General features: G+C 41.9%; 1 protein-coding gene across 1 annotated transcript in view; it reads left to right on the forward strand.

The window, feature by feature from the left end:
- GALNT9 (polypeptide N-acetylgalactosaminyltransferase 9) overlaps positions 1–27,731 on the forward strand; it is a 216,142-nt gene that overhangs the window by 86,330 nt on the left and 102,081 nt on the right. Inside the window, exon 5 of the mRNA XM_077835145.1 lies at positions 14,397–14,594. Within this exon, the coding sequence (XP_077691271.1) occupies positions 14,397–14,594 (198 nt within the window). The remainder of the gene's footprint in view (positions 1–14,396; positions 14,595–27,731) is intronic.

Here is a 27,731-nt window from a genome sequence, read left to right on the forward strand (position 1 = left end):
TCACAGCAGTGATATCCATATTTCCAACTACAGAGTCAGCTGCAGGATCTGAAAACCTTTAGCTCTTCAGTCATTTGTTGTTTATGGACTTCTCCATTCTGATCACCACTGCAATGTCTAAGCTCCTCACAGATATCCATACAGCACCCCAGGAAGTTCCCAATGGGGGAACTGGGAAATTGTGACTAACCCAGACTCGCACCGAAAATCTGTGGCAGAGCTGGGAGTTGGACCCGCACCTCTTGAATCCCAGTCCAGTGCCTTAACTACAAGCCCGTCCCTCTGTCTCTGTATCATTATTGCTCAGGGCTGCATCAAACTACTGGGTTGTGGTGAATCAGTATTGCTGTACTGTGGAGTAAATAAAACACCATTAATGGTGGTTTGTTGTTCTAATGACTGGTTTTGAATGGAACCAAAGAGTCCCAGTGGATTGAGTCATTGGTTGATAAATGTGAACATTACATGCGAACTCATAACCAAAAAACTCAGCATAGACTATCTTTAATTGCTTATCTTCGATATGGCCAGCACAGAGCTGGTTTACCTTCTGCACAGTGACTCGGCAGGTTGATTTATAGAAAGTCACTTTTATTAAGCATAGTTGGCTCAACACTTTCAGAAAATAAAAATATTTCCCTTTAAATAGTTTTTATTCCCTTTGTGCATGCTGTTTTCCATTATATTGCACTGCACCATGGTGTAGGCTTTTACAGAATAACTCTCTCCCAGGAGACTGAGTACAGTCTTATAGGAAGTAAAAAATAGGCTGAAAGCTGGCAGGTCAAATTAACTATTGAATTATTCAAATTGTGCTGTGCTTAATTGCTACTTTTTTGCCTCTTAGGTGCTGAAATATATTAGTGCAGGCCAGACATTTTCTATTGACCCATTCCCCATAAGAGTTTCTTTAGTGTGAGCTGATACTACTTCTGTGGCAGGAATAAGTGGAGAGGACTGGTTAAGAGGGAGGCCATTACCATTAATTCTTAAATGGAGCTTTCAATTAGAATCGTGCAATAATTTCACCAAACAGTTCTTCTGTAAAATTCCACCTATCCTGCAATAAATGTTCTTCTTCTTTACAGGAACTCGATGCTAATCAACAGAAGTCAGCCTGCAGGGCTAAAAATCTCTGCAAAACAGATGGAACTGTTAGGGTTCAAGACTGCAAATACATATGTGGATACCCGGGGCAGATCCTTGCCCCCATCCCGTCTGGCTGCTCTGATCCATAGCCAGAAAGCCAGTTACCTGGGCATTCTGCTAAAGGGGAATCCCCAGAAGTGGATATACTGGCCCAAAGCCCCCTGCTACTCAGAGCTTGTATAAGGGGAGGGGGATGTGGAGACATGGCCCAGGTAGAAGGGGCATGGCTGGAGTACTTGCACTCAAAATATTCTTAGCTGCTGGTACAGCCCACTGAGAGCTGTTGCAGCTAGGTGCAACTCAAAAGAGCCATATACCAGGGATGGGTGGAAGCATAAAGCCAGTGATGCTCCTCATGCCCAGCTGTACCAGTTTCAGCACAAGTGTAGCTTGAGGATCTGGCCCCCCAGGCTCACAAGCTTCTATAAGATGCAGAGACTTCTTTACCTTTCTGTACATTTGGAAGTCCCTGTGTAAGTCCTGCAGAGGTGTTCTGTGGTCTCAGATCCCAATCAATTTCTGGATGTCATAGGGCTATGTGACAGGGAATGAACCTATCTGTGTTTGATATTTTTTTCTCTGCTTATATCTTTTTAAAATTCACAGCTATTTCTCATTTTCCATCTCCCTCTCTTTTTATAGGGAACACATAGCAGGAAGGCACAGGAGTACAATAGGCTTTGAAAGAAGTTGAGTTGGGAAGAGTAACTGGGACCAGAGAGTTATGGTGAAATAAGGAGGGAAGGTCGGGGTGAGATACTGGGAGAGGGCTGCAAAAGAATACAATACACAGAAGGTACAGGATGATGTCAGGGTTTTAACAATGTAACATAATGATGAGCCACGCACAAAGTACCCTCAGATGCATTGTGCTGCTCACACTCCGGCCCATGAGAGTTGTGCAATCATATGTGAGAGCAGGATTAGGTCCACATCGTTTAGTTGTGTCTCCCTGCAGCTTTGTGGAGTTCTGCATTCACTCTGTAATGCCAACTTTCTTTCCTTTTTATTTAGATGCACCCATTTTCCAGTTAAGCAACACACTCATGGCTTTAGGTTACAACCACTGCACAGCCACGATTAACTGTGTTACAGAAGATGTGGAGCATAACATAGCATTCCATCTTTGAGATGGAGCGGGAGAGAGTAAATGACAGAGAGGAAAGAACTTGAATTAAGTTATTGGAGCCGGTGGGGCGGGGGAATAAAAGATCATGAGGATGGAGAGATGAGTGTGTTAATTCTATGGATGAGAAAGAGACGGTGTTGAGCTCAGGAAGGTAAAAATCAGAAAGTGAAAGACAGAGACTGCCACATATTAGGAGCCATGAAAAGAGTGCTGGGATCCATAAAAGGAGACATAATGACTTGCTTTCCATCATAGTTGTGTCTAAGCCCTGAATGGAGTTATGCAGTAGTGTAGTAATTAAAAATAGTGCTACAGAATGGAGTGTTGCCATAAAAAGCAGAGGAGTAAAAGGAGTTCATCAAGAGATTTTCAGTATACAAAAGAGGCCAAGAGAGCTTAGCACAGAAAAAAGGATCTGGGACATGTAGATCTGTGACTAGCGTAGCCCATCTTTGGAGATTATCCCCAGAAGCACGTGTTCTTTTACAGTGTAGAAAATATGGATCTTAATGAAGTTAGAGGGAACCAAGCTTTTGGTATAGCTTTGTGGGGCCCCAGGTCTAGGAATATGATTTTAGACCTGCTGTTTTATATAAAAATGTGTAGTGCATTATGTTGTACTGGGATTCTCAAGATGTACTTTAAAGCAAGGAAAAGGCTGATTTCCTAGTAATCAATAACTGACCTGGAGACAATGCTCAGGCTGTTTTGCTCAGGCTGTTTTATTACTCCAGATCTGCTTTTGTGGGGACCTTCAGGATGTTATAGAGATGTTTTGCACCCTATTATAAAATTCTGCTTCTTAACAATCTTGGGCAAAAAAGTATGGACCAAATTCCACCATCACTTGAAATCTGCATCACCAGAATGAAATCAATGAGGTGATATGGCATGTCTAGGGATAGAAGTAAAACTTATGGCTCTTTGGTTCCCACTTGTGAAAAGCCCCTTTATGATCACCCTTTGCTTATAGCATCACCCCTCTATAACTCTAAGATTGCAGGAAGAGCATTCACAGTAAGTGTTTGCTTTGCAATGCACTTATCTCCTAGATTCCATAAGGGACAATTGTGATCATCTAGACTGGACTCCTGTATAACACAGCTCATAGAACTTCCCCAATGTAATTCCTAGAGCACATCTTTTCGAAAAACATCTAATCTGGATTTTAAAATGGTCAGTGATGGGGAATCCACCACAACCCTGGTAAATTGTTCCAATGGTTAATTACACTCACTGTTAAAAATTTACACTTTATTTCTTCTCTGAAGTTGTGTAGCTTCAACTTCCAGCTGTTGGATCACATTGCACCTTTCTCTACTAGACTGAAGAACCCATTATCAAATATTTGTAGTTACTTATAGACTGTAATCATATCACCCGTTAACCTTCTCTTTGTTAAGCTAAATAAATGAAACTGTGGAGTCTGTCTCTATAAGACTTTCTTCCAGTCTTCTGGAACTTCCTCAGTACATCAAGACTTCTTGAAAATCAACATTAATGGTCCCGCAAACTCCTCAGCCAGCTCTTTAAAAACTCTTAGATGCAAGTTATCTGGAACTGCTAATTTAACAATGTCTAATTGTGTAACTTCTGTTTAACATCTTTCAGAGATAATAGTGGAATGGAAAGAAAGTTATTATCTTCATATCATAGAAGTGTAGGACTGAAAGGAACCTCGAGAGGTCATCTAGTCCAGTCTCCTGCATGAGACTATATCATCTGTTTTTTCCCAAATACAGAATATTCATTAAACACTTCTGCCTTTTCTGCATTATTTTTGATAATTCTACCATTCCATTTATATCTAGTAATGGACCAATTCTTTTTGTTCCTGATATATTTAAAAACCACCTTCATATTGTCTTTAACTCTGCTGGCCATAGATCTCTCCTTATGTCCCTTTGCGTCCCTTATCAACTTTCTACAATTTCTAACTTCTGATTTATAGTCATCACTATCAACTTCCCCTTTTTTCTATTCAATATATATTCTTTTTAATATTTTTTACAACTCCCTTCACTTCCCCTCTAAACTAGGTCAGCTTTTTAACCAACACAGGATTCTGGCTTTGGGGGCATCTATTAAAGCATTTTTAAATTATTTCCAATTATCATTCACACTTTCTTAATTAAATTCTTCCTTCCAGCTGATTTAGCTTATTATTGTTTTTAGCTTTGTGAAATTGGCCCTATTAAAGCACCAAATATATATACTACTGGTCTCAACTTTATTTTGAGTGCATATTACCAACACTACTGTTAATGTTTAGTTCTGTGATTAGTTCCTCTTTATCTGTTAGGACAAGGTCTAATAAAGTATTCCCCCATGTTGGCTGCAATACTTTTTGAGTGAGGAAATTGTCATTTAAATGTTTAGAAATTCCAAGGATGTTTTCGTACTGGCAGCATGAGACCCCCCCACCCCAACATTGAAGTCCTCCATGATTGCGCGGCATCTAGAAAGCTTCTCTTTTTCCAAAGCATTTATCAGTCATTTAGGATCAATTTTGTAGCTTAATGGAGTATACGTTTCAGACAGCAGAAGTATACTAAAATTACTTCATTGAATAAAGAGAGAAGCATACAGCATATGCCATGTGGGCTTTTGAGATTTATGGGACAGTGCCAGCATTCATATGGAGGACAAGCCAGAAAAGCAACTCCAACTATTCATCTACCTAAACAACGTGGAATACTCACTGAAGCATCCTCATTGCTTTTCAGTGATGCAGACAAGAGCTATTCAGATTTGGCTGCCAAAGAGCTGATCTTTTAACTCTGAAGCAGGTGTGTTTTGCAGTGTTCATTCTATTCTGGCTGGTGGGCTGCAGGTCTGAAATCTCGAAGGGCAGTTCAGAAAAGCTGATAAAGATGTCAGGTAGAACAGATGGGGAATTTCCTCTCTTCTCTTGGAGTGCGAGGAAATGGATATGATTATTTTTAACTCTCTGAGCACTTAGTTACTGCACAGACATACCCAGTGTAATATTTGTTTGACTATCTTAAATGGAGAAATATGTCTCAGTAGATTTACTGTTCTATGTACGATAAACTATATTGCCAGTGGAAATTTAAGATGGTGTATAAAATCATATGGAAAATGAGCTTTCTGTTTACCCAGATTATATATATTTTAAAAATATTTGAATGACATTAGCACCCCATTGTGCCAGGCACTGAACAAACATCAGAAATACAGTCCCTGTCCCAGTGAGCTTAAAATCTAAGACAGAAAAGCGTGGGAGGGCAAACAGGCATAGACAGGTGAAGTGACCAGCTCAAGGTCACAGAGCAGGTCAGTGGCAGAGCTAGGAATAGCACCTACATCCACTGAGTTCCAGTTCGCTGCCCTGTCTGCTGGACCATGATGTCTCTAATCTGAGTATATGTTGAAATTACTTCTAGACTATATCAGCTCAGAACTATTTGAGATGTGAGAGGAGCTGGAGATGTACTGAATGAATGCTTCAGATGGTGTAAATTGGCCTCGCTGCATTGAAGTCCGTGGAGCTACATCAGTTCACAACAGCTCAGGATCTGGCCTGTATCGTATTTATGATTTCTCTTGGATCACATGTTTTTATTTCTATGTTATGCCTTTAAAAACAATTGCTTGATGTCTGCGGGTGGCCTGACTTTCTTAAAGGCTATATTATAGTCTTGCAGCACATTGATGACTTCACTTCGAACCTGCTTTATCAGTGCTTTGGGTAAAAGCTATCGGTTTTAGTGTTGTAGCTTTGTGAAAAATCAGGCCTTCCAATTGGCATCTACGCCTTGACAAATTGATAGGGGTGGAAGAATATAAAGCATATGATTCCTGTTCCCACCGATTTGCCTCTGGCATTTGATGTGCTGTGAATTGGCCAGTCTCAAACATAGATTGCTAACCTATCCAGTGATAGACTTTTACAATAGGTTTAAAGTGATTTTAGAGGAGCCAATCTGATCACAGTACAAGCTCTGACCCCACCCCGATGTTCTGGATCACGTTACAGACTTCTGTGTTGCTTTGGGCCAAATTCTGCCTCCTGATTCTTGCGTTAACTCTCCTTGTTTTCCATAGAAGTCTTCAAATTTGAGGGCCAGCTCTTCAGAACAGCCCAGCACCTGTAGCACCCGTTGATATCAATGTGAGTGCTCATCACCTTTTAAAACCCGGCCCCATAATTTTTAAGAAGACAAAAGGAGTAAATGCACATGCACATCTATATTCAGGTGGATCTCAAGCATTTAACACTTTGGAGAAAACAAGCAGCTTTTTGGGGGCTGTTGATCAAGTCCACAGTCTGGACTTGCATATTCCTGTTGATGATTTATGAAAGAAAGAGATGCTTACTGAAGTCTCTTCTGCAGTTGACTGCACACCAGGGCATCTTTGTGTCTGCTGGGAGATCTGTTGAAGTCCAATGACAATCCATGCAGTTGCAGAACTACGCCCTATGCACTGTCAGTTACAGAATCGGGGCCTTAGAATAAAAAGCATTTCTGACACTGTTCTGGAGAAATAAATCACCATAAAAATACACCATTCACCTGATAGAGAATATATGAGAATCAAGTTGAATGTTCTCTCTCTCTCTCTTTCAACCTTAGCAATCCACCAGTAGCTAAGAGAGAGAAGAAGCATAAGAAATTCCTAGGTAACACTTCTCATTAGAAGAGAGAAAGGGAGACCTTTTCTTCCATCTACATTTCCAGCCAGTAGTCTCCACTGTGTGTGTCTTAGCTAAAAACTGAAGCAGTTCTAGGAAGAAGCACTAAATTGAAAACTGAATATCTGTTTAGTTTAGAATCCATGGTATCTATAAAATGTGTGTGAGGAAAAAATTGTCCCTTTTGGCTTAGTTAATTGTCAACAATAGATGCAGTTCTGCGCCCGTAAAGCATGTTAATTCATACAGAGGCCAACAACCCAGTAGCCATGAAAAATGGGCCCAAACTTCAAAATGCAGTTCTGGTGTTTGGAATGTATCATTATAGGCCTGATCCTGCACCCTTTGAAGTTAGTGGGAGTTTTGCCACTGGTTTCAGTTGCTGCAGGATTGAACCCCATGAGCCCATTTCTAGGGTCCGTGTAGCAGAGCTTGAATGTAAGGTGCCAAAGGAAGAGACAGTTGAGGAGCACTGCAGGCCTCCCTTCTGTTTCCACGTAGAGCTACAATGCTGACGAAGTATTTAGGGTTCTGAAATATCTGCAAAGCTTCATCTCTCTCACACGAAAAAGTATCCAGACACATTTGGATGCTTGTCAAAAGAGCATCTGCAGTTGAAAATTGCAGTGACATAGCAGGGCTACTGTCTGTTTGCTTTGCGTTTAGCAGAAAATGACACACAAGCGCTAAAAACATCTAGTCTGTTCTAAGAGGGATGGCATCACTTTTACAGCTGCAAGTGGCACCTACACAATTTATGCATCCATTTTTCTGCCCACAGTTGAACTGTGTGAACAAATCAGAATTTAGGCACATCTAGCTACCTAACTGCAGTGCCGGTATTTAGAGGTGCAAATGCTCATATCTGTGCCCACAGTTCATTCTGCCAACACAAAAACGCGAGCACAAATTACACCCTCAAGAGCAAAGGCTCATCCTCAGACAAGCTGAATATTATATGTCCCCCCTTCCCCGTGTGTGTTATAGAGAACTCTAGAAGCTAAAACAAAGCTTTCAAACCAAATCAGGTAAGAACAGAAGCATAGCAACTCAAGCCTTGAGGTGGCAGCTTTGATACCTGTTCTAAAGAGCCTTACATTGGAATGAGGTTATCTATAACTTTAGGCGATACTTGGAAAATTGAAATTGCCTATTCACAATTGCTGATCCCAGTTTCTCTAAAACTAGCCAAGATTCACTGTTTGTGGCCTATGACTTTTAGAGGCATTATCAGTGCTCCGCTAGTGCACCAAGGATCGTCGGACCTCCTCTTCACCTGCTTACAGGGTTAGTGCATCTACGTTCTTTCTGAAGCTTTTTTTGTTTGTTATGGTATCGTTTGATGCGGGAGGGGAGTATCTGTAGGTGGGATAGAAAGTAAGAGAGATCATTGGTGTAGGAGCTCAGGCAGGTGGTAGGAAGGGAGGCGGTAGTCTCCCAGTAAATGCACATTGAGGGCAGCCTCCTAGTGCTGTCCATCTTGGACACTTAAAATGCAGTCTAAAGAGGTTAGTTTGGCTTGGCTGCTGTGCAGCTACTTGAGGGAAGGGGAAAGCACAAGGAACCTCTCTCCTGACCTAATGCGCCCCAATTCAGGAGCCTAGCCCAATGGGGGTTCTTATGGTCAGGGAGTACCAAGAGATGGCAAAGCTGGTTCTACTGTCAGCAATAGCTTGAGCAAAATGGGCAGGATAGGGCCAGAGACATGGCTTGGAGGGGAACTCTATGTTGTGCCTGCTTTAAATCTGGTGCGGCAGCCTGCTTCCTAGCTTCACAACGCCTCTCAGAGCTGCACCTGGAGTGGCACAGCTCTGTCTAGCCCGTAACACAGGGCTGTTGCTTAATCCCACTATTCGGAGCTAGGCAGAATGGCTGCATGATTGTATTTCTCTGCAAACCACAGGGATTTCTCTGTTTCGTACCTGTGAAATTTCACAGCTCAAGCTGCTGAGGAAGTGGGAACAGACGTGCGGAGAGGAAACATTCAAATACTGTATTGCAGTTGATCATTCTGGAGCATTTAACTCTTGGAGTTTATCTATAAGCAATTTAAGCTTCAGCTCTCTCTGTACTGGGAGCTGCCCAGAACTCCTGACTTCCTTGTGTGCTGGAGGAGGTGGTACAAAGGTAGGGTAGAACAGTAGCCTCCATAAGGAGGGTGAGTACATCCACATAGTGTAGCATCTTAAAATGAGAATAAAACATAAATTACTTTAAAAGATTTAATATTACTCCCTTAAAAAACCATAAGTGATTAGTTTTCAGAGCAGCAGCTGTGTTAGTCTGTATCCGCAAAAAGAAAAGGAGGACTTGTGGCACCTTAGAGACTAACAAATTTATTTGAGCATAAGCTTTTGTGAGCTACAGCTCACTTCATCAGACGCATTCAGTGGAAAATACAGTGGGGAGATTTATATACACAGAAACCTGAAATAATGGGTGTTACCATACACACTGTACCGAGAGTGATCAGGTAAGGTGAGCTATTACCAGCAGGAGAGCAGGGGGGAAAAAACCTTTTGTAGTGATAATCAAGGGGGGAAGAGTTGAAGAGGAGCTGCCTTCCTTGAGAGCATCAGATGCTGCTAGGGGCAGGATACTTTGCTAGACAGTCTGATTCGGAATGGTAACTTGTGTTCCAAAAGGGCCTTTGATGCCATTAAAAAAACATGAAGAAGCAAGAAATATAAAAAGTGTTCAAACCACACATGGCTTTTGTTAAAGTCACTGTGTTAAGAACATAAGAATGGCCTTACTGGGTCAGACCAAAGGTCCATCTAGCCCAGTATTCTGTCTTCTGACAGTGGCCAGTGCTAGGTGCTCCAGAGGGAATGAACAGAACAGGTAATCATCAAGTGACCCATCCCCTGTCGGTCATTCCCACCTTGATTATCACTACAAAAGGTTCCCCCACCCCCGCTCTCCTGCTGGTAATAGCTCACCTTACCTGATCACTCTCGGTACAGTGTGTATGGTAACACCCATTGTTTCATGTTCTCTGTGTATATAAATCTCCCCACTGTATTTTCTACTGAATGCATCTGATGAAGTGAGCTGTAGCTCACAAAAGCTTATGCTCAAATAAATTTGTTAGTCTCTAAGGTGCCACGAGTCCTCCTTTTCTTTATAAGTGATTAGGTAAACAAAGCCAGAATTACTAGCCAAATTGACAAAGGATTTGCTGTCAGTGCAGCTCAGCCCATGGAGGCAATCTCAAATCTGGAGTAGTTTCCATCAACGGCACTGGAGTTACACCAAGCCTGAATTTAGCTGGCAACACCCAACAATAGATGGCTCATATTTCATGGATTACCTAAAACAAGTAATGTAAACACAGTATGCCACTCATGCCACAGTATGCCAGTCCTGTTATGGCAACTTTCCATTAGATCAGCTGGCTAAATATTTCATACAGGTCTTGGCAGCTGTTCTGCAAAACAGAGCACAATTAGGTTCTGCAGTAAAAAAGGTGTTGACGGAATCTGTGATAATAACAGTCCTGAGCAACATCAGGATGAGCTGTAGCATGGTGTTGGAATACCTCATCTCTGCATTCCTATTACCACTGATTTGGCACATCAAGCTGTGAAATTTCACAGGTACGTAGTGCTTAATGGAAAAATCAACTTGTTTTGGGTTTTGCTGAGAAATAGTATCAGGCAGCTTCTCTGCTTTTTAAATGTTTTCTAATTCCCTTTGTCTTGAGCCACAGATTCTAATGTCCCCTTTGTGAAGGTTGTGGCTAAAACGGATGGTGGGATATATAAGGAATACATTTGTTTTAAAAATCAGATCTTTATAGTTCAGAATATGTGAATGTGAATGATTTCTGTTCATGAGGACACGGGTACTCAGAGGTAAAGTTACTTGCCTGGAGATGCATTGGGAAGTTAGGGGACCTGAATTCCAGTCCTGGTTCAGATACTGACTTGTTGTGTGATCTTAACACGTCACTTAACTTATCCTCAGATTGTCCATTTGTAAAATAGAGGCAGGAATGTTTACAGACATAGTAATACCTTGCGTTTACACAGCACCCACATGAAGTCTGCTAGGCAGGAATAGAACTCAGGGCTTTCCAGCTTCCAGCACTCTGCTAATTGCTCTGGACCATGTGTTTTTGGTGGTATTGAGGCTCTAGCCCCTCCTCTTTTAGCTTGTTCAAAATTCACAAGTGCAAATTTTAACAGGAAAGTGGCTTTTTGGGGGGTTCACTGTGAATAACTTTCCGACTCCTCAAATTTCACAAAAGATCAAAATAGCTTGCAAAATTGTTTGTGAAAATTTGTCACCAATTTCATCCTGCTGTAATACCAGTTACCTAGAAGTCCCTCACCATGTGTTATTGCTGAAGATACTGGACTAGCTCGGAGAACTTGTAGACGGCCAGTGGCTTTCCTTGGAGTCATGAAGTGCATTGGGAGATCTCTTGGTGGTTAGAGGAGCTTAGGCTGAAGGAAGGAGAACAATGTGATGCCAGATACCAGTAGTTTGAAGGAGAAGGAAAATATGAAATGTCATCTACGCTTTGGATAGCTACCTACAGGATTAGAGCTTGCAGCTCCAGACTCATTGAATGGTCATCATTAGATGTCCTATTAGTTGTAAATCGCTGTCGCTTAATGTGGGCACTACTTCTTTCAGAGCAATGGGCCATATCTTTTGAGGGCTTTGCTTTGTGTCTACTCAGTGGGTATTTGACTGGGTTAGGATTATAGCTGGGCTTTTTTTTTTTTTTGGCAAATTGTAAGTGGGTCAAGTTCAGCCTAATAGTTTCAGCTGGAAAAAAACTGGGGGAAAAATTGAAATGGCTCAAAAAGAAAGGTTTTGATTTTTTGTTTAGAAATGGTGTCCCATTAAAAAATTAACATAAAAAAGGTGGGGGTGTGAGAAAACATCCCAAAATGACCCGAAACAAAACAAATCAAAAGGAAAAAAAATATCCAGGCAGACACAAACTGAAAAGGTTCCTAGTTTGCATGAACATAGTCCAGTTTGAAGAGGGCTACATTAATGTAAACTAGGAACCTTTTAGTTCACCTCTGCCGCATCTACAGGGAGGAGTTACAGGGCAGCACTTTGGTGCTCACTGCTATTCAGTCCCCCCATAGTCCAAACTGTGGGGCAGAGCAGACATAGCCTGAGACACAGACTGGTGAAGTGTCTTACCCAAGATTATACAGCAGTGGCACATTCTTATCCACTGTACCACATTGCAGACCATAGCTCCACAGTTATTGCAGATAAATGTACATAAGATGAATAACACCAGTAATGGCAGGACACTCCGACCCATTTATCAGTGCTGAGAAGAAACGAGGGGGAAAAATCCCTCTCTCCCTTTTCTGGAAAGCCTATAAATCCTTTAGGGCTCTTTCCTCAGATGGTTCTTATTTGACAATAATGTGCACCAAGGTGACTTCTTCCGTAACATATGTCACAACAAGAGGAGGGCTCCTCTTGCAGATACACCATTAGTGGTATGTCATAAGTGACATCTGCACCTGTTTGGTATTTTCAAATGCTTCATTTTTCAGGCAGAACCAGAGTGGGAGATGCTCCCACTGAGATTATTATCACTTCCGTGATAGGGGAAGAGTGGCTGGCTGACACCTCAGTCACTTTGGCAAGATCTTTCTGTGTGTCTTCTGATGTCTGTAGCCTGACAAGCACAGATATAATTTATGCAGATCCATCTTTTTGAATTCCACCCTGCTTTCTTAGAATATCAGGAGCTTTTCCCTTGGACACCCACTGTCCTTCAAAGACACTTAATCTCATAACTATAATCTTGTATAAATGGCAAAGTTGCTATTTATCCTGATTTGCTAGGTCACATTGACTCTGCATGAGTGTGCATGAGTCTGGCCCAAAGATCCCGCAAATTGGCATCCTAACTAAGGTACTGCAGTCTAGGAATCCACGCAGATGTTACTTGTCACTCCAGGAGAAGAATATGCTGCTTTGTGCTTTGGGTGCATTGCCTATTTAAACAACATGCAATAAAAAAAAATTGGTACGAATGCCTAAGGAACAGTCACAGCTGAGGTGCATATGGAACCTGATTCTGCAAGGTGCTGAGCAGCTCTTCAGAGGAGCTGATCACCCTTTACTCCTGCTGTGAGCTAAGGTTGCTTGGCATGCTTCACACCTTGCAGGATTGGACCCATGATGTTTCAGCAAATGGAAGGAAGCAGAAAACCAGAGAGGATGCATTTCACGATGAGACTTGGGGATGGTTTCTCAACGTATCTGCTGTCTGTACAGCTTTTATACCTAATATGCAAGAAAGTCAGCAAAGAGAAAAAATAATTTCACTTAAAAATAAAACAAAGCATGAGTTTTTAAATCATGGGGAAAATGAGTGTTTAACCTCTCAAGAGTTTCATGAATCCAACAAACCACCACTTCCACAAAAATTTAAAAAAAAATTAAAGAAGTTTGAGAGTTTTGTAAAATCTTCAGTGTTTAGGTTCATCCTTAATTGTTTGTTTTCTGGAAGAGGGAGCATTATCTAAGGGACTAGAAAGGCAGTAGGAGCTGGGAACTGCTGAGTTCTTCTCCCAGACCTACCACTGATTTGCTTTGTGGCCTTGCACCAGCCAGTGACCTTCATTGCCTCCATTTCCCTATCTGTAAGTTAATATTTACCTAGCACTTCACTGAGGGATAACGGTGTGCAGTATTTTTAGCATGTTCTTAAACCCGCTGGAGCATAGTTCCCTTTGCAATGCTCTTCATCAACTTAAGTATTTTGAAATGATTATAGTATTTGTGAAAGCTGCTGGGCCGAAAAGCCTGGGGGTTGAAGTCCTCTCTTGATGCATGTGGTATAGAAGGTACAGAGTAGGCTTACCAGTCGACCCTGAGCTAGAGGGACCAGTCTTAAAAAACAAGCAGTGTCTTCATACTCATTCAGCCCTTGGTGAGTTCTGTTCTTCAAGAACCATCAAGACCAAATTGTCCCCCCATCCCTAGAGGTGGTTCTTCCAGAGACAGCCAACCAGGACATCAATTATTGCTAATTCTGATGGTGTGTTTACAAATTTTATATACCCTTTCCCATGAGGAAGAGGAATGGGAACCCCAACTCATTTCTCAATGGCCACTGAAAAGGCATCAGGGGAAACTTTGGTTGCTAAATCCCTAGTCACCACTGACCAGGCTGGATCCAAACTAGTGACCTTGAAGATAAAATGGTGATATTTAATTCCTCTGATCCATCAATTCCATGCAACTGAGGAGCTGTTGCTGCACAAGTTATCTGCACCATGCCCCCCGTTGCTGTTGTGTGCGACCCTAACCGGCATTAAATCATTCTAAGCTGCACCAGAGGCGGCTGCTTCTCTGTGTCATTGCTTGCAGCATTAGAGAACTTCATTGTTCACTTTATCAGATTGCTAAAGGGGTTTGGATTATTGAATGGCCAGAAAACACTTTTGCTACTTTTATTGTCTCCAGGGTGGAACCAGCGCTTACCCGGATCAAAGAAGATCGAAAGCGAATCATCCTACCAGCTATTGACAACATCAAGTACAACACTTTTGAAGTGCAGCAATATGCCAATGCTGCCCATGGCTACAACTGGGGACTCTGGTGCATGTATATAATCCCGCCCCAGGACTGGCTCGATAAAGGGGACGAGTCTGCTCCCATCAGGTGAATCTACAGTGCAGTTGCTTTGTTTGTTTCCGTTTCAGCTGCTGCCTGCCGCTGTGCAAGGTAAGCGAGGACGTGCTGTAGGCTCTCTATAGGACTAGTCAAGGTAGGCAGAACAAGCATGCCCACAAACACACGGGTTTGCCTGTGGGGTCTGCAAAGCCTACAAGTGCATATGCCAAAGAGGTATTTAATTATCTGTGCAGTTACTGTATTGCCATGTGCAAATGCAGGATTTTGAGGGCATAGTGGGTGTACCAAGGTTTGAAATAGGGCCCTCAGTGTGTAAAGGTCACAGCTCTAGCCAGGTACATGCCATAGCTCCTCTAGCTATTGTTACTTATTCACATAATCTAAGTGTTTTCCAAACAAAAGAAGGCACAATCCCTACCTCATCTACCTACCCAACCTTGTATAACTATCTATCGTATTCCCCAGACACCATTCACCTTGATATCCAAGTACTAATATTCTATTGGCCTTTTCATATAGTTTTTGATGCCTTATGATTGCAAAAAAAAAATGTTTGTGATCTGGCATCATTTGTTGCCATCTAACTGCACCTACTGTGTTAACTATGCTGGTATATAGGATGGCTTAGGTCCTTCAGGAGATCCTGGGTAAGCTATGGCTTTCAGGCAATGGGTATTCTATTGGTACAATTTGCTAACCATGACCCTGTTCACATTTCAGATCTTGTGGAATTTCACCCAATACCTTGAAGCTTTCAAGGTGAACTGAAAGGTTGGCCAGTTGCACCAGCTGTGGATAGTGAGAATGTGTGTATTAGCTACAGATATCTAGCCAAAATTAATGTATCATGTTAAAGGTTCTTCACTTAATGCTAAGTGAATCACTTCCGGCACACTTTGTGCTGGAAATATATTAAAAACGGGATGGAAGGCTTTTATCTTTGGCATGCACCTTATTTTTCTCTACACCTTGCAGGACTGAGCTCTCATACCGGAAAGTGTCATTTCACTCCAGACCTGAGCAAACATTATAGAGACCATCAAGAACAAGACAGGGTTTTGCTGAGGTTTGGTAAAGTGGTAAGGAACTGTGACAGTGTGTGAGTAGCCCAAAGCCAGGTCCACACAAAAAAAGTTAGGTCAAACCAGCTACTTTGCTCAGGGTGTGAAAAATCCACACCCCTGAGTAACATAGTTAAGCCAGCCTAACCTCTGGAGTAGGCAGTGCAAGGTTGATGGGAGAATCTAGCCTGGGTCTTGGCTCTTTAGCACTTCTACTCAGACATTCTGCCCCAATGCAGTCTCCGAGTAACATGGAGATCTACTTTCCTTTCCAGGGCTCGATCCTGCAAGATGTTGAGTGTGCTGGCCCTGATCCAGCAAAGCACTTATGCATGTGCTTAACTTTAAGCACCTGAGTAGTCCCACTGATATCAGTTGAGTCAATGGGATTGGCCATGTGCCTAAATGCTTTGCTGATTGGAGCCAAAGTGCAGAGTCAAGCTCACATACAGGAAAGTATCATTCCGCTTCAGAGCAAACCTTGAAAGTGCACGTATATTCCTACCTTTGCCTCGTGACCACAGCACGGAGCTGTACCGTAACATTAACCTTATTTATCACAGAGCAGCACAGTCCTTCATCACTGACCCTTTGCTCTGTGTGAAACCTCAATAAACTAGAAAGTAATTACTTAGGAAATCAGTTTTCCTGGATAACTTGACTGCTTTCCTCATGTAGTTTTTAAAGTGCAGTTGTTGTTTTGTTTCCATTCAGCTCTTGGATATAGTTTATTAATGGAGAAAATACATCAACCAAGGCTTTAGTTTCTGAAATCAGTATTTGTTCTCTGTTCCCAAGGGTAGTGCATGCCTCACTGTCTCCAGGATATAAATAAAATCACTATATTAATTTTCTTATACATTGTTCCAGTGTCTTGAACATCTACCGTACTGGGGACAATTATTGTGCATCAAAGGAGGCTGAACCATGAAGTCTCACTTTAAGAAGTTCCTTTTGTCATTATGGACCTGATTTGTTGCAGTGTTGAGCATCCAGCTCTCCACCTGATGTTAGTACAAGCTACACTTACTCAGCACGTCTGAAAATCAGCCTCAAGATCCTTTGACAGAGGAAAAAGAAGGAAGGGATCATGTTTGTTTCTTGAAATAGTGGAAGAGTCCAGTATCAGGGGGTAGCCATGTTAGTCTATATCTACAAAAACAAGAAGGAGTCCAGTGGCACCTTAAAGACAAACAGATTTATTTGGGCATAAGCTTTCGTGGGTAAAAAACCCACTTCTTCAGATGCAAGATGGAAGAGTCAATTTCACTTTAAATATACAGGGTCTGATTCACCAGTGCTTTACTCCAGTTTTATGCCAGTGAGCTCAATAGGGTTACAATGGCATCAAACTGGATTAATGCAGTGGAAAGCCAGGCCCACAAACACAGGAGTAGTGTTGTTGAAATCTGATGCATTTAAGTGTCTAGTTCCCAAGAGCAGCAATTTTATTCCGTGCAGAACCTAACTGAAGAAACTCTCCAGCTGAACAATGCATAAGCTGCCCAGAGAGAGATGAGACAGCAGTGCTAGGATTGGGTGCCTGACCCTGATTACCAAATACCTGGGACACAGAGATGTTCTGATTACATAAGTGTCTCTTTTGAAATGATGAATTATATGCGCTGAAATGTAGGCATCAGTGTCGAGCCGTGAATGCTGACGATCTCACTGGGAGCAAGTGCCTCAAAAAAGTTTTAGGTTGAGATTTTCAAGGGAGCGTAAGGGAGTTAGGCATCCATCTAATATCGACACTAAATCAACATAGCTCGGATTGTTGATGGGCAGTCAGTGCATGTCCAGAAATGTGACACGCTGCTGGACTTGCAGTCCTTTTTATTAGAGCTGGCTGGGAATTATTCAGTGAAAGGTTTTTTTCACTGGAAAATGCCAATTCCTCAAAACCAAATCTTTATGTGGAAATGTACCAGTTTTGATGAACCATTACTTGGGCAGGTTTCACAGGTCCAAGGTATTGGGGACACAGAGACACAGATAGTCAGACACTGATCCAGAATAGCCAATAGCCTGGTAGTCAGGGCAAGCATTTGGGATATGGGAGACCCAGATTAAAGTCCCAGCTCTAAATCAGGCAGAACAAGGATCTGAACTTGGGCCTCCCACGTCCCAGATGAGTGCCCTAAACACTGTGGTTTTTTCATGGAAAATTTTAAAAGTTCTCATTTTGGTTCTGATAAAGAATGAAAACAAATTTTGATATTTTTTCACAAAACAGAATTCTTGTTTTCTTGCCAGCCGTAACATTTATTCTTCAAATGTCAAGCATCCCATCAAACCACGAAGTGAGCCTTCTATACAGTTTAAATACAATCCAGCTTTATAGCATTTCAATCATATAAATATCTACACCAGGCACTCAGCAGTAACAGCAATGGAAAAGGTGTGTATGAAAGTGCCATTGATGAAGAGATACAAGGTGGGTGAGGTAATAGCTTTTATTAGACCACCTTCTGTTGGTGAAAGAGACAAGCTTTTGAGCTTACACAGAGCTCTTCTTCAGGTCTGGAAAAGCTAATCAGAATGTCACAGCTCAATACAAGGTGGAACAGACTGTTAAGCATAAGGAGTTAACAGATGTTGCAAGAGACCATTCCAGGTGAAGTGGGCAGTCAGTACCTCTGCAGTCATAAGACAGAGGAGGGTTAGTTAGTGGGTTACAGATTGTTGTAATCTACCATATATCAGTGTCTTTATAAGACCATGATTTTTAGTGTCTATCGTAGTTGTGAATTTAGGCTCTTTTGAAAGCATTGTGCAGGTTTCCTTTGAGGATTAGGACTAAGAAGTCTGATATGGAGTGATCATTTTGTGCAAAGAGTTCACCCCCGAGTGATATGGTGTTTTTGTCTTTTATCCTTTTTTCTATGTGAAACTGATGAAGAGGAACAGGAAGTCCTTTTTAGAGCTGGCCTTTACAGCTACCAGTGGAGGAGGCTTGCTAACTAGACAATATATACCTGTTCTGAGAGGCTTTGTTAAAAGCAAAGGGAAACCAGGGAGGAGAGCACACTTTTTTCCCCAGTTCTCTGGGGCAGCAAGGAGTTGCTATCACAGCACTGGCATTCAGGAGATTAGTCACAGCAATCGCATATTTATTCTTCTATTTCAAAGCAACCAAGTTTGCCTCTCAATTATATTTGCATACTCGTTAGAATACCATGCTGATAAAGCATGAAGCATCAGGGGAAGCACACCAAGGCTTACCCCTCACAATCTTTAACAGATTTATCCTCACAACACCTCTGTGAAGTAAGGAAATACCATTATGCCCATTTTATAGATGGGAACTGAGACACGGAGAGACCCAGGACCAGGCACCTCCAGATGCAGATCGTTGCGTAGCAGGGTTTTTAAAATGCCTAGTTCCCTAGGGAGTTAGATGCTTAGGCCTTTGTCAAATCCCATTAGTGGTCTATCTATTTCTTTAGGTACCTAAATACCTTTGAAAATCTGGCCCCAAGTGATTTGCCAACTGTCACACAAGAACGTGGCAGAGCAGGGTCTTACAGGTGCCCAGGCGAGTGCCCTTACCACTAGGCCATCCTTCCTTTCCACTTTGGCCTCCCGTCTCCATGCCAAGTAAGTGCAACGTGAGTGTCAAACACTGTCGTCCTGATCTGACGGCATAGCAGACTCATGTCCAGCATCTCCCAAACGTTCAGATTTACAGCATATAGCTAGGAAAATCTGGGAATAGTTTTAGCTCTAATTAAGAAAAGCTCTGTCTTCAACTAAAAGCGCTTATTAAATGGTCAAAGACATCCCTGTTATTTTCCAATTAGTGAGAACCCTGCAGACTTTCCTGGAGAAAACAAATGAACCTGTGAAGAGATTGGCAGGCCTCGTCCTGTCCCATTAGTATCATTAATCTTTTTTCCCTCCCTAGGAAAAACAAAACACTTCCATAGACACATGGTAGCTATACTTTAAAAGTTAAAAGCAAGCCTATTTTAGGAGTTGCAGACTGATTATTTGTGTAAAGGCAGATTTTCAAAAGAGCTCAGTACCCAGAAGCTCCCATTGGTCTCAATGGAGCATAGAGAGGTGGAGATTCAGCTCCTGTTGAGGACTGTGGAGAATTCCCCCACATCTCCTGCAGAACCATGGGAGCTGCTGTATGTTGAAAATCTTTTGAGAACCTGGTCCCAACTGTAGCTGCTCAGCACTCTTGAAAGTCAGACATATCTTGTGCATGGATGTATTTAAATTTCACTCTGTCATTTAAAGACTTGATCAGGAATTTTTCAATCAAACATTTTTCATTGGAAAAATGCCGATTTGTCAAAATGAAAACATTTCATGGGAAAGGGTTGGTTCCAGTGGATTCCCCATTTTGAAATTTTTTGGAAACAGAGTTTCAGAATTGTTGGAATGCCCCATTTCAGCACTTTTAAAATAAAAACGCTCCATTATTGTTTTGAAAGGACTTTTTGTTGAGAAATTTCAGTTAATTTATGGGAGGGAAACGTTTTTTAAAAATTAAAAGGTCAGATTTGAAATTAAATGTTTCAATTGACCATATCTTGGTGGGTTGGTTATTTCAGATGTTTGGTGTGCAGAAATTTGTGAGATTTCAACCTTTCATCACGATTAGGGATGGGAATTTTTTTTTAAATCTCAAAAATTCTTGTGGGTTGGGAAAACTGTTTCCCACCCAACTCTAATCATGTAATTCCATTCTTCAAAAAGCCAGATGGCAAAGAAGAAAATAAAAGACAATATTTCCTTTTTTTCTGAGACAAAAGCATAAAAAATGTAAACAAAAAATAAAAATGAGAATTTTATTGAAAGATATCTGACACTTGAAGCTACTGTGGTTCTTATTTGGCCAATGGAAGTTAAACAAAGTCTACCCATAGATCTCTCCCTTGGCAATGATAGCTTGTATAGCAGTATGTCTGCTGATAGAGTTATCTCTTCTTAATCCATTCCCATATCTGCTACATCATTGAAAGCTCTGTTTACTGACCGTGCAGAGTCTTGAACCCTGTTCTGAGACATCTGAACTGGTTCTTTAAGGGAACATCCTTGCCCCATTAAAGTAAATGCCAAAATTCCCACTAACTTCAACAGGGCCAGGATTTCATCCTTCGTGTGTTAAGAACTCAGAGGCAGAAGACAGGATTAATTGGGGAAACAAATTGATGGAGTGAAAAAGTAGATTAGGGAATCGGAGGAAATTTAGAAATAAGATCTTTCCCAGTGCTTTTATTAAGTATTATGCCTTTCTCCATCAAAAGATAGAGATTCTTGATTATCTTCCAAGCTAATAATGTTAGGATCCTGGGATATCCAGAGGGGAGAAAATACTTTTTTAAAATTAATTTCCACTTTTTTAATAGCTCTTTACGTGAGTTTGATCTTCTCCTCCAGATATCCCTGTATTTAGATGGTCTAATACATTTCCTAGGAAACAGCTCGCTTTTCATTTACCACAATGGTTATTTTTGTGTTTTTTTTTTCAATAGATAGCTAGAGGATTATGCAAGGAAATTGGGAAGATGGGAGGAAGTAGACCTTGCATGTCAGCATACAAACAAAGGGAAGCCACACCACTCAGGCTCTCAGGAAGAAATGGTTGGTGCTTAAATTCGAGTTTGCTGAATTAGGTTATTATGCTTCTGTCTGTATTGCTAGACATTATGATGACGGAAAAGCATCGTTAAATTCTCTCTCAATTTTTAGAAATTTTTTTTGTCTGAAACTCTTGAGGAAGATTTCACCTTTGGTTACTGACTCAGTATTGCTCCCAATTCATTGTGGTTGGGTGTTTTTTACTGTATGTCTCTTAGGTTATGTCTACACTGCAATTAGACACCCACAGCTGGCCCATGTCAGCTGACTCGGGCTTGCAGGACTTGGGCTGCGGGGCTATTTAACAGCAGTGTGGACTTCCGGTCTCAGGCTAGAGCCTGGGCTCTAGGACCCTGTGAGGTGGGAGGCTCCCAGAGCTCGGGTTGCAGCCGGAGCCTGAACCTCTACACCACAGTTAAACAGCCGTGCAGCCTGAGCCCTGCGAGCCCATGTCAGCTGGCACAGGCCATCCGCAGGTTTTTAATTGCAGTGTAGACACACCCGTAGAGTATGTCTGCTCTGCAGCTGGTAGCGAGCCTCCCATGCTAGCAGGACTTGTGGTAGCAGGGCTTATGGTAGCACGCTAAAAATAACCGGAGCAGTGGCGGGGGTGCAGGCTAGCCACCTAGGCTCAAGCCCAACTTATTTCCTAGGTCCACGCTTGAGTGATTGGCCTGAGCCTCTGTCAGTGCTGAGCCTCCACACAGCTATTTTTAGCATGCTAGCACAAGCCCCACTACCACAAATCTGCTTACCTGGGCTGGTAGGCTTGCTCCCAGCTGCAGTGTAGACATCCCCTTGCATTTCTATAGCAAAAAGTTCTGTGCCGATTTCTTTTTGAAAATCGGCCTGGTGTCCAGTTGATCTCTTGTGCGTCTCACATCCTGATGTGCGGTGTGGCCTTTTAAAGTAGGGTTGCCAATCCTCCAGGATTGGCCTAGAGTCTCCAGGAATTAAAAGCTAGTCTTTAATTAAAGGTTATGTCATGTGATGAAATCTCCAGGAACGCATCCAACCGAAATTGGCAAGCCTATTTTAAAGTAGAGGAGTACTTGTGGCACCTTAGACTAACAAATTTATTAGAGCATAAGTGGTCGTGGGCTACAGCTCACTTCAAAAGTGCGACAGGACTCTGATGACGTAGCAGATAGTTCAAGTGATGGAGACCAGGTTGTTCCCAAGTTGTACGTAGCTGTCATGATTCCTGTGTCAGTTAATCAGAAGGAGGTTTTGGCCTAGATAAAGGACTTTAGAGTCTTAACATTCGTAAGGTTTTGATGCTGCTTGTCATGAAGGAAATTCTGAGATCACTTAGTCCTAGCTGACAGCTAATATTCCTCTTCCCCATCCTCAAAAATTGTGGAGGGCAAATATGTCTCTTTTTTCACAAAACATTACTGTTAGTGGTGATTAAACCAGCAGCTGCTCACAGGTGCAGATGCGGTTAAGCACTCAGAACTTTTGATACTTATTCGTACAATCCAAAGATCTTGAACCTGCAAAATTGGGCTTGACATTTTGGAAGTACAGGCTGCCCCATAAGATTTGTTTCTTTCTTCCCGTATCTTCCCGTATTCGTACCGCACACAGAATATGACAGGTTTCAGAGTAGCAGCTGTGTTTTGTGGTGTTTTGGCTCTTAAAATACAATTCTGAAGCTTGTTGCAGGTGGATGGGCCCCTGCATCCACACAGAACCCCACTGATTTCAGAGGTGCTTCATGCAGGTACAGGGATTTGCCAGTGTAGAGCCCCTTTGAGATCACTGAGGCATCATATAGGCAATCAGGTCCAGTACATGCCATGTGATGTCATCACAGGTGTTCCAGTTCCAGTAGCAGATGGAATCTGGATGTGCCGAGTGCAACAAAAATGAAAAATAGTGACACTCAAGTTTGGTCAATGTTTTCAAACCTCAGGAAATGTTGACTTTGAGATAAAGCTTTAAAAACCTTTGATAAAGGATAAGGGTAAAGGTGGTTCTTATTTCATCCCATGCTAATATCCTGATATTTCGGACAGTTGATGTTCCCCAGAAAGGCTTCTCGGGCAGTCTGTTTTCTGTGTTTGCTGTTTCAGGTGTGAGTCACCTCTAAAGTAAAGATTAACGTACAGATCATTATTTTGATGCACTACATTCATCATGTCGTTTTCCATTTGTGTTCCTTAGAAAACACTGCCTACTCTTCTTATCAACTTCTGGAAATGGCCCACCTTGATTATCACTACAAAAGGTTCCCCCCTCCATCTCCCACCCCTCTCCCCGCTCTCCTTCTGGTAATAGCTCACCTTTCCTGATTACTCTTGTTACAGTGTGTATGGTAACACCCATTGTTTCATGTTCTCTGTGTATATAAAATCTTCCCACTGTATTTTCCACCGTATGCATCCGATGAAGTGGGCTGTAGCTCACGAAAGCTTATGCTCTAATAAATTTGTTAGTCTCTAAGGTGCCACAAGTACTCCTTTCCTAAACCCTATAACATTGCAAGAAAATGTATAATACAGAACCCTATTTCAGAGGATTTTAAATGACCATGCACTAGAGGATACTGATTCCTTGAGGGTTTTCTTTCTGCAGCAAGGTATGGAACAGTAAGGAAAGCACCTAATGTACTGAGCTTTATCTGTGGGCCCTGTTTTTCTCACCTGCCCTGACTTTTGATGGACTGCTCTGTGTTTGCCTTCATTATCAGCAGCCACTAACACTGGAGTCATTAGTCAGCTGCACCCAGCCAAGCATGGCCTAGCCTTTCATTTTATCTTCCTACTGCAGCAGCGGTGTATTACAGCATTGCATATGTTCTCACTGATTGCTTAATATGCCATAGCTTTGTACCACTGAAGTGCTGTCAGGAGTACCCACAGTCAGCAAACTCCAGCAAGTGTGTTGTGACACACTGATGTATAAAAATGAGCTTCCAAAATGCCATGGGAGTGTGGTCTCCTTCGTGTTTCCATGGTGAGAGAGAGCCTGGCTTAGACAGGTATTGGGCCTAACTCTGATCTCTTTTACACTGGTGAATTCTACTGACTGTAGTGGAGCTACTCTGGATTTACACCAGTGTAACTGAAATCAAAGTATGGCTCATCTGTAAAGTCCTTTGGGAAAGAAAGTGCTGTGTTGTACTAATCGGTTCATCGGCAGACATCTTTTTTGGCTGCCGGTTTACAAAAGCATAGAACAAAATTCACCTGGTTTATTCTTTAAGATTCTGACCTCCAATTATTACTATTAAAAAGAACAACAACAAACCCTATCCTGCCTTGTGTCATCAGGACTCCATTGCTCATCCCAGTTCCCCCTGTTTATAAAGCTAGCTGCCCTGTTTTTGTTGCCTCTCTCCAATGGGATTTTCAAACCTTGCCATTGTTAAGCTTGCCAGCTCCTGCAACTCCAGAATACAGAATCTGACCTTGAGGCCATATCTCAGAGACCGTGTGACTGTTTATTACACAGGACATGATTTGTAGGAAAAATAAATGCATACACAGGTGCCATGCAGTTTTCCCACTGATCCATCATCAGGAGTCAAGGTGCTGCTTATGCACCTAAATCAAAAGGAAAAATTGGCAAGTCAGCCAGGCAGTAGAAAGCTCAAATATTTTGGGTGTGATGCACTTTTTGAACTGCACTCTTTTTGGTCAGGTGTATTGGGAATAGAGTGTGTGTGTGTGTCTGTCCGTCCATCCCCCCTGAAGTATTGTATTTCAAATGCAGCTTGGCTGCAAATCAAATGACTTTTTGGAGCAGAAAAATAATCTGTTATTTCAAGCAATATTTATATATCAAGCTAATGCTTTTCATTTTCTCTGTCACTTTGTCTGTTTTGTTCTTGACGAATCCACCAAGTAGTATCCTCAAATTTGTTTAGGAAAGAGGGGTGCAGGGGCATTACTCCCAAATGCCATCCTGGAGGAGCAATGTACCAGATGTTCTGTTCTTGTTCACACCCAAGGTCACAGAGACATGAGGTCAAAACTAGTTCAGCTCCTCTGTCCTTGCTGAGCTCTGGCTTTGACATTGATATTCCTTGTGACACAGAAAGGATTTCAAGTTGTGTTCATTGAAGAATATCTTAAAGTAATTTACACAAATTGACCACACAGTATCCTTCCCCGGCCAATACTATTGATTCCTCAGACAGCATTTCAAAGGTTGAGCCATGCCAAAACAAAAAGCCATTGTATTGTACGTTTCTAACCTTATCGTTTTCCCATTGCTGTCACTAATACTTGGTGCTTATATTACCTTCAATTAGATTGTCTCGAAGCATTTTGCAAAGACTGTCTCTCAACACCCCTTGGAAGTAGGCAGGCAATAATCGCATACATGCACTGGAGTTCTTTGTGGTGCTTTTCCAAGGTGAGGCAGTGGGTCACGTTTTCAGAAGTGCCTCAGTAACTTAGGAACCAAAAGTTGCCGTTTTAAAAAGCGACTGAGGAGCTTAAGTCCCCGTGACTTTCAATAAGATGCAGGAGCCGAAGTGCCTAAGTCACTTTTGAAAATGGGACTTAGGCCTCTGAGCTACTGAGGCACTTCTGAAAATATCATCCAGTATTACTATCTTCCTTTCCCAAATAGGGAGACAGAGGCGTAGGGAGGAGAAATGACTTGCTCAGTATCGAAGAGCAGATGAGTGACAGAGCTGGGAACAGAAGCCAGGTCTCCTGACTCACAGTCCCATTACCAATCCACCGTACTGTGCATAGCATTATAGCTAGTTAACACTTGGATGAACCAAAGCATGGAGAGGTTAAGGGCCTGATGCTCGGAGGGGCTGAACCCCCAAAACTCCAGCGGAAAATAATGAAAGCTGCAGGTGCTCAGCACCTCAGAAAATCAAGCCCTGAGTGACTTAACCAAGGTCTTGCAATGAGTCACAACAAATCTGAGGAGAAAGCCCAGGATTCCTGACTTCTGGCTCCCTGCTCTGTAGATCACAGTCTTATACAAGGATGATTTTCTGTACAATTTCTGAAGCTACTATTTGGTGACTGTGGGCTCCATACTGCCATATGGAACTGGAGAGGGAAAGAGGGGGACAAGGGGAATTTTTGTTTTACCTTCCTACACAAAGGGCTGCATTGTACTGTATCTGCCACTGTCTCTCTGTTACTTCTATTTTGTGGTCATGGTTTGTATTTTTAACATTTTGTTGGGGCTCCTGGGATTTGGGTGGGTTTGTTTATTTTAAGTCAAAATAAATAAAATGGTAGGGGTGAGAGAGAGAGAGAGAGAGAAAACAAACAGAAGTATGTCTCTGTTGCCCATAGAGAGAAAGATGAGCACACAGTCACATCCAGAAAATTTATACTCAGCCTTATTTAATTAAAGAGTCACTGCTTTATTGTACAGCGTCAACAGCTGCAAAATCCATTTTCCTGTGAGAGAGGATCCAGCACCTGGGAGAAGTCTGAGTGCCTGAAGATATTGTTCCTCATTAGGGAGGAAAAAGAAACGAGTCCCCAAGGGGAAGCATTTTATTGCTGGAAGAAGCTGCTTCCTGTTAATCTTTTTGGGGAATGCAAAAGGGAATCACACTGATTCCAAACTAAAGGCTTCCTCTTGCAAGATGCTGCACACTCTGGCCCTGGTCCAGAAAAGCACTTAAGCATGTGCTTTCATTTAAGCATGTGATTAGTTGATTTTTCTGCTCATCATCATTAGAGCTTGGTAAACAACTAATGGCTTGCTCACATATTTGCTCCTTTTCAAAACTATTGAATTTGCTTCAGCTTTATTCACATCCCCTTTTTTATTCCAGTTTCTAGATCAAATTCACTCCTCTGCAGTTGGCCAACAAAAGACATATAAATTATGTAAGTCACACTTATGATCTCACAATGGGACATGTTTGATGCATGTGCTTTGCACAGGCTGTCTGTAAAGGGACGAATCTCATCCTCTGTGAATATTCTGGAAAACACGTTTATCATCAGGAGTTTCTGCAGAAACAAGCGAATATATTTGTGGACAGCAAATTTTGACCTCGTGAACATGACTTGACTTACCAGGAAACTGGTTTGGAGAGTCACTCTCATCCAGTCAGGGAACCAAAACGGTACCTGATTGATGGATATGTGCAATCAAAGCTAACCGATGCTGCTCAAATTTCAGATATTGAATACACCTAGCATAATTTCCAGCAAATGATCATCAAGCCACAGGAAATATTTGTGAAATAATCAATCAATCAGAGAATATTGCAAGCTGTTCACACACATTTAAGGAATAGAAAGTAGCTTAATTATTCAAATAGTCAATATGAATTATTTGCTTAGTTTTAATCATCACTGTGAGTAATGATCCGAGGTAAATTTTTTAAAAGCGCCTAAAAGAATCAGTGTGATGTCTTACTTAGGATGCCCACCCAGCGTTGTGACCCCCTGTTTCAACTGCCTCAGCAAGCGAGAGCTTTGCTGCTGTTAAGCTGTTTGTTGTCTGCCTAGTCAGCAAACTCTTCAGGGCTCTGTCAGTCCAAACCTTGCCTTCCAGGTCACAATCA

This window comes from Eretmochelys imbricata, chromosome 15, assembly GCF_965152235.1.
Source record: "Eretmochelys imbricata isolate rEreImb1 chromosome 15, rEreImb1.hap1, whole genome shotgun sequence".
Taxonomy (NCBI): domain Eukaryota; kingdom Metazoa; phylum Chordata; order Testudines; family Cheloniidae; genus Eretmochelys; species Eretmochelys imbricata.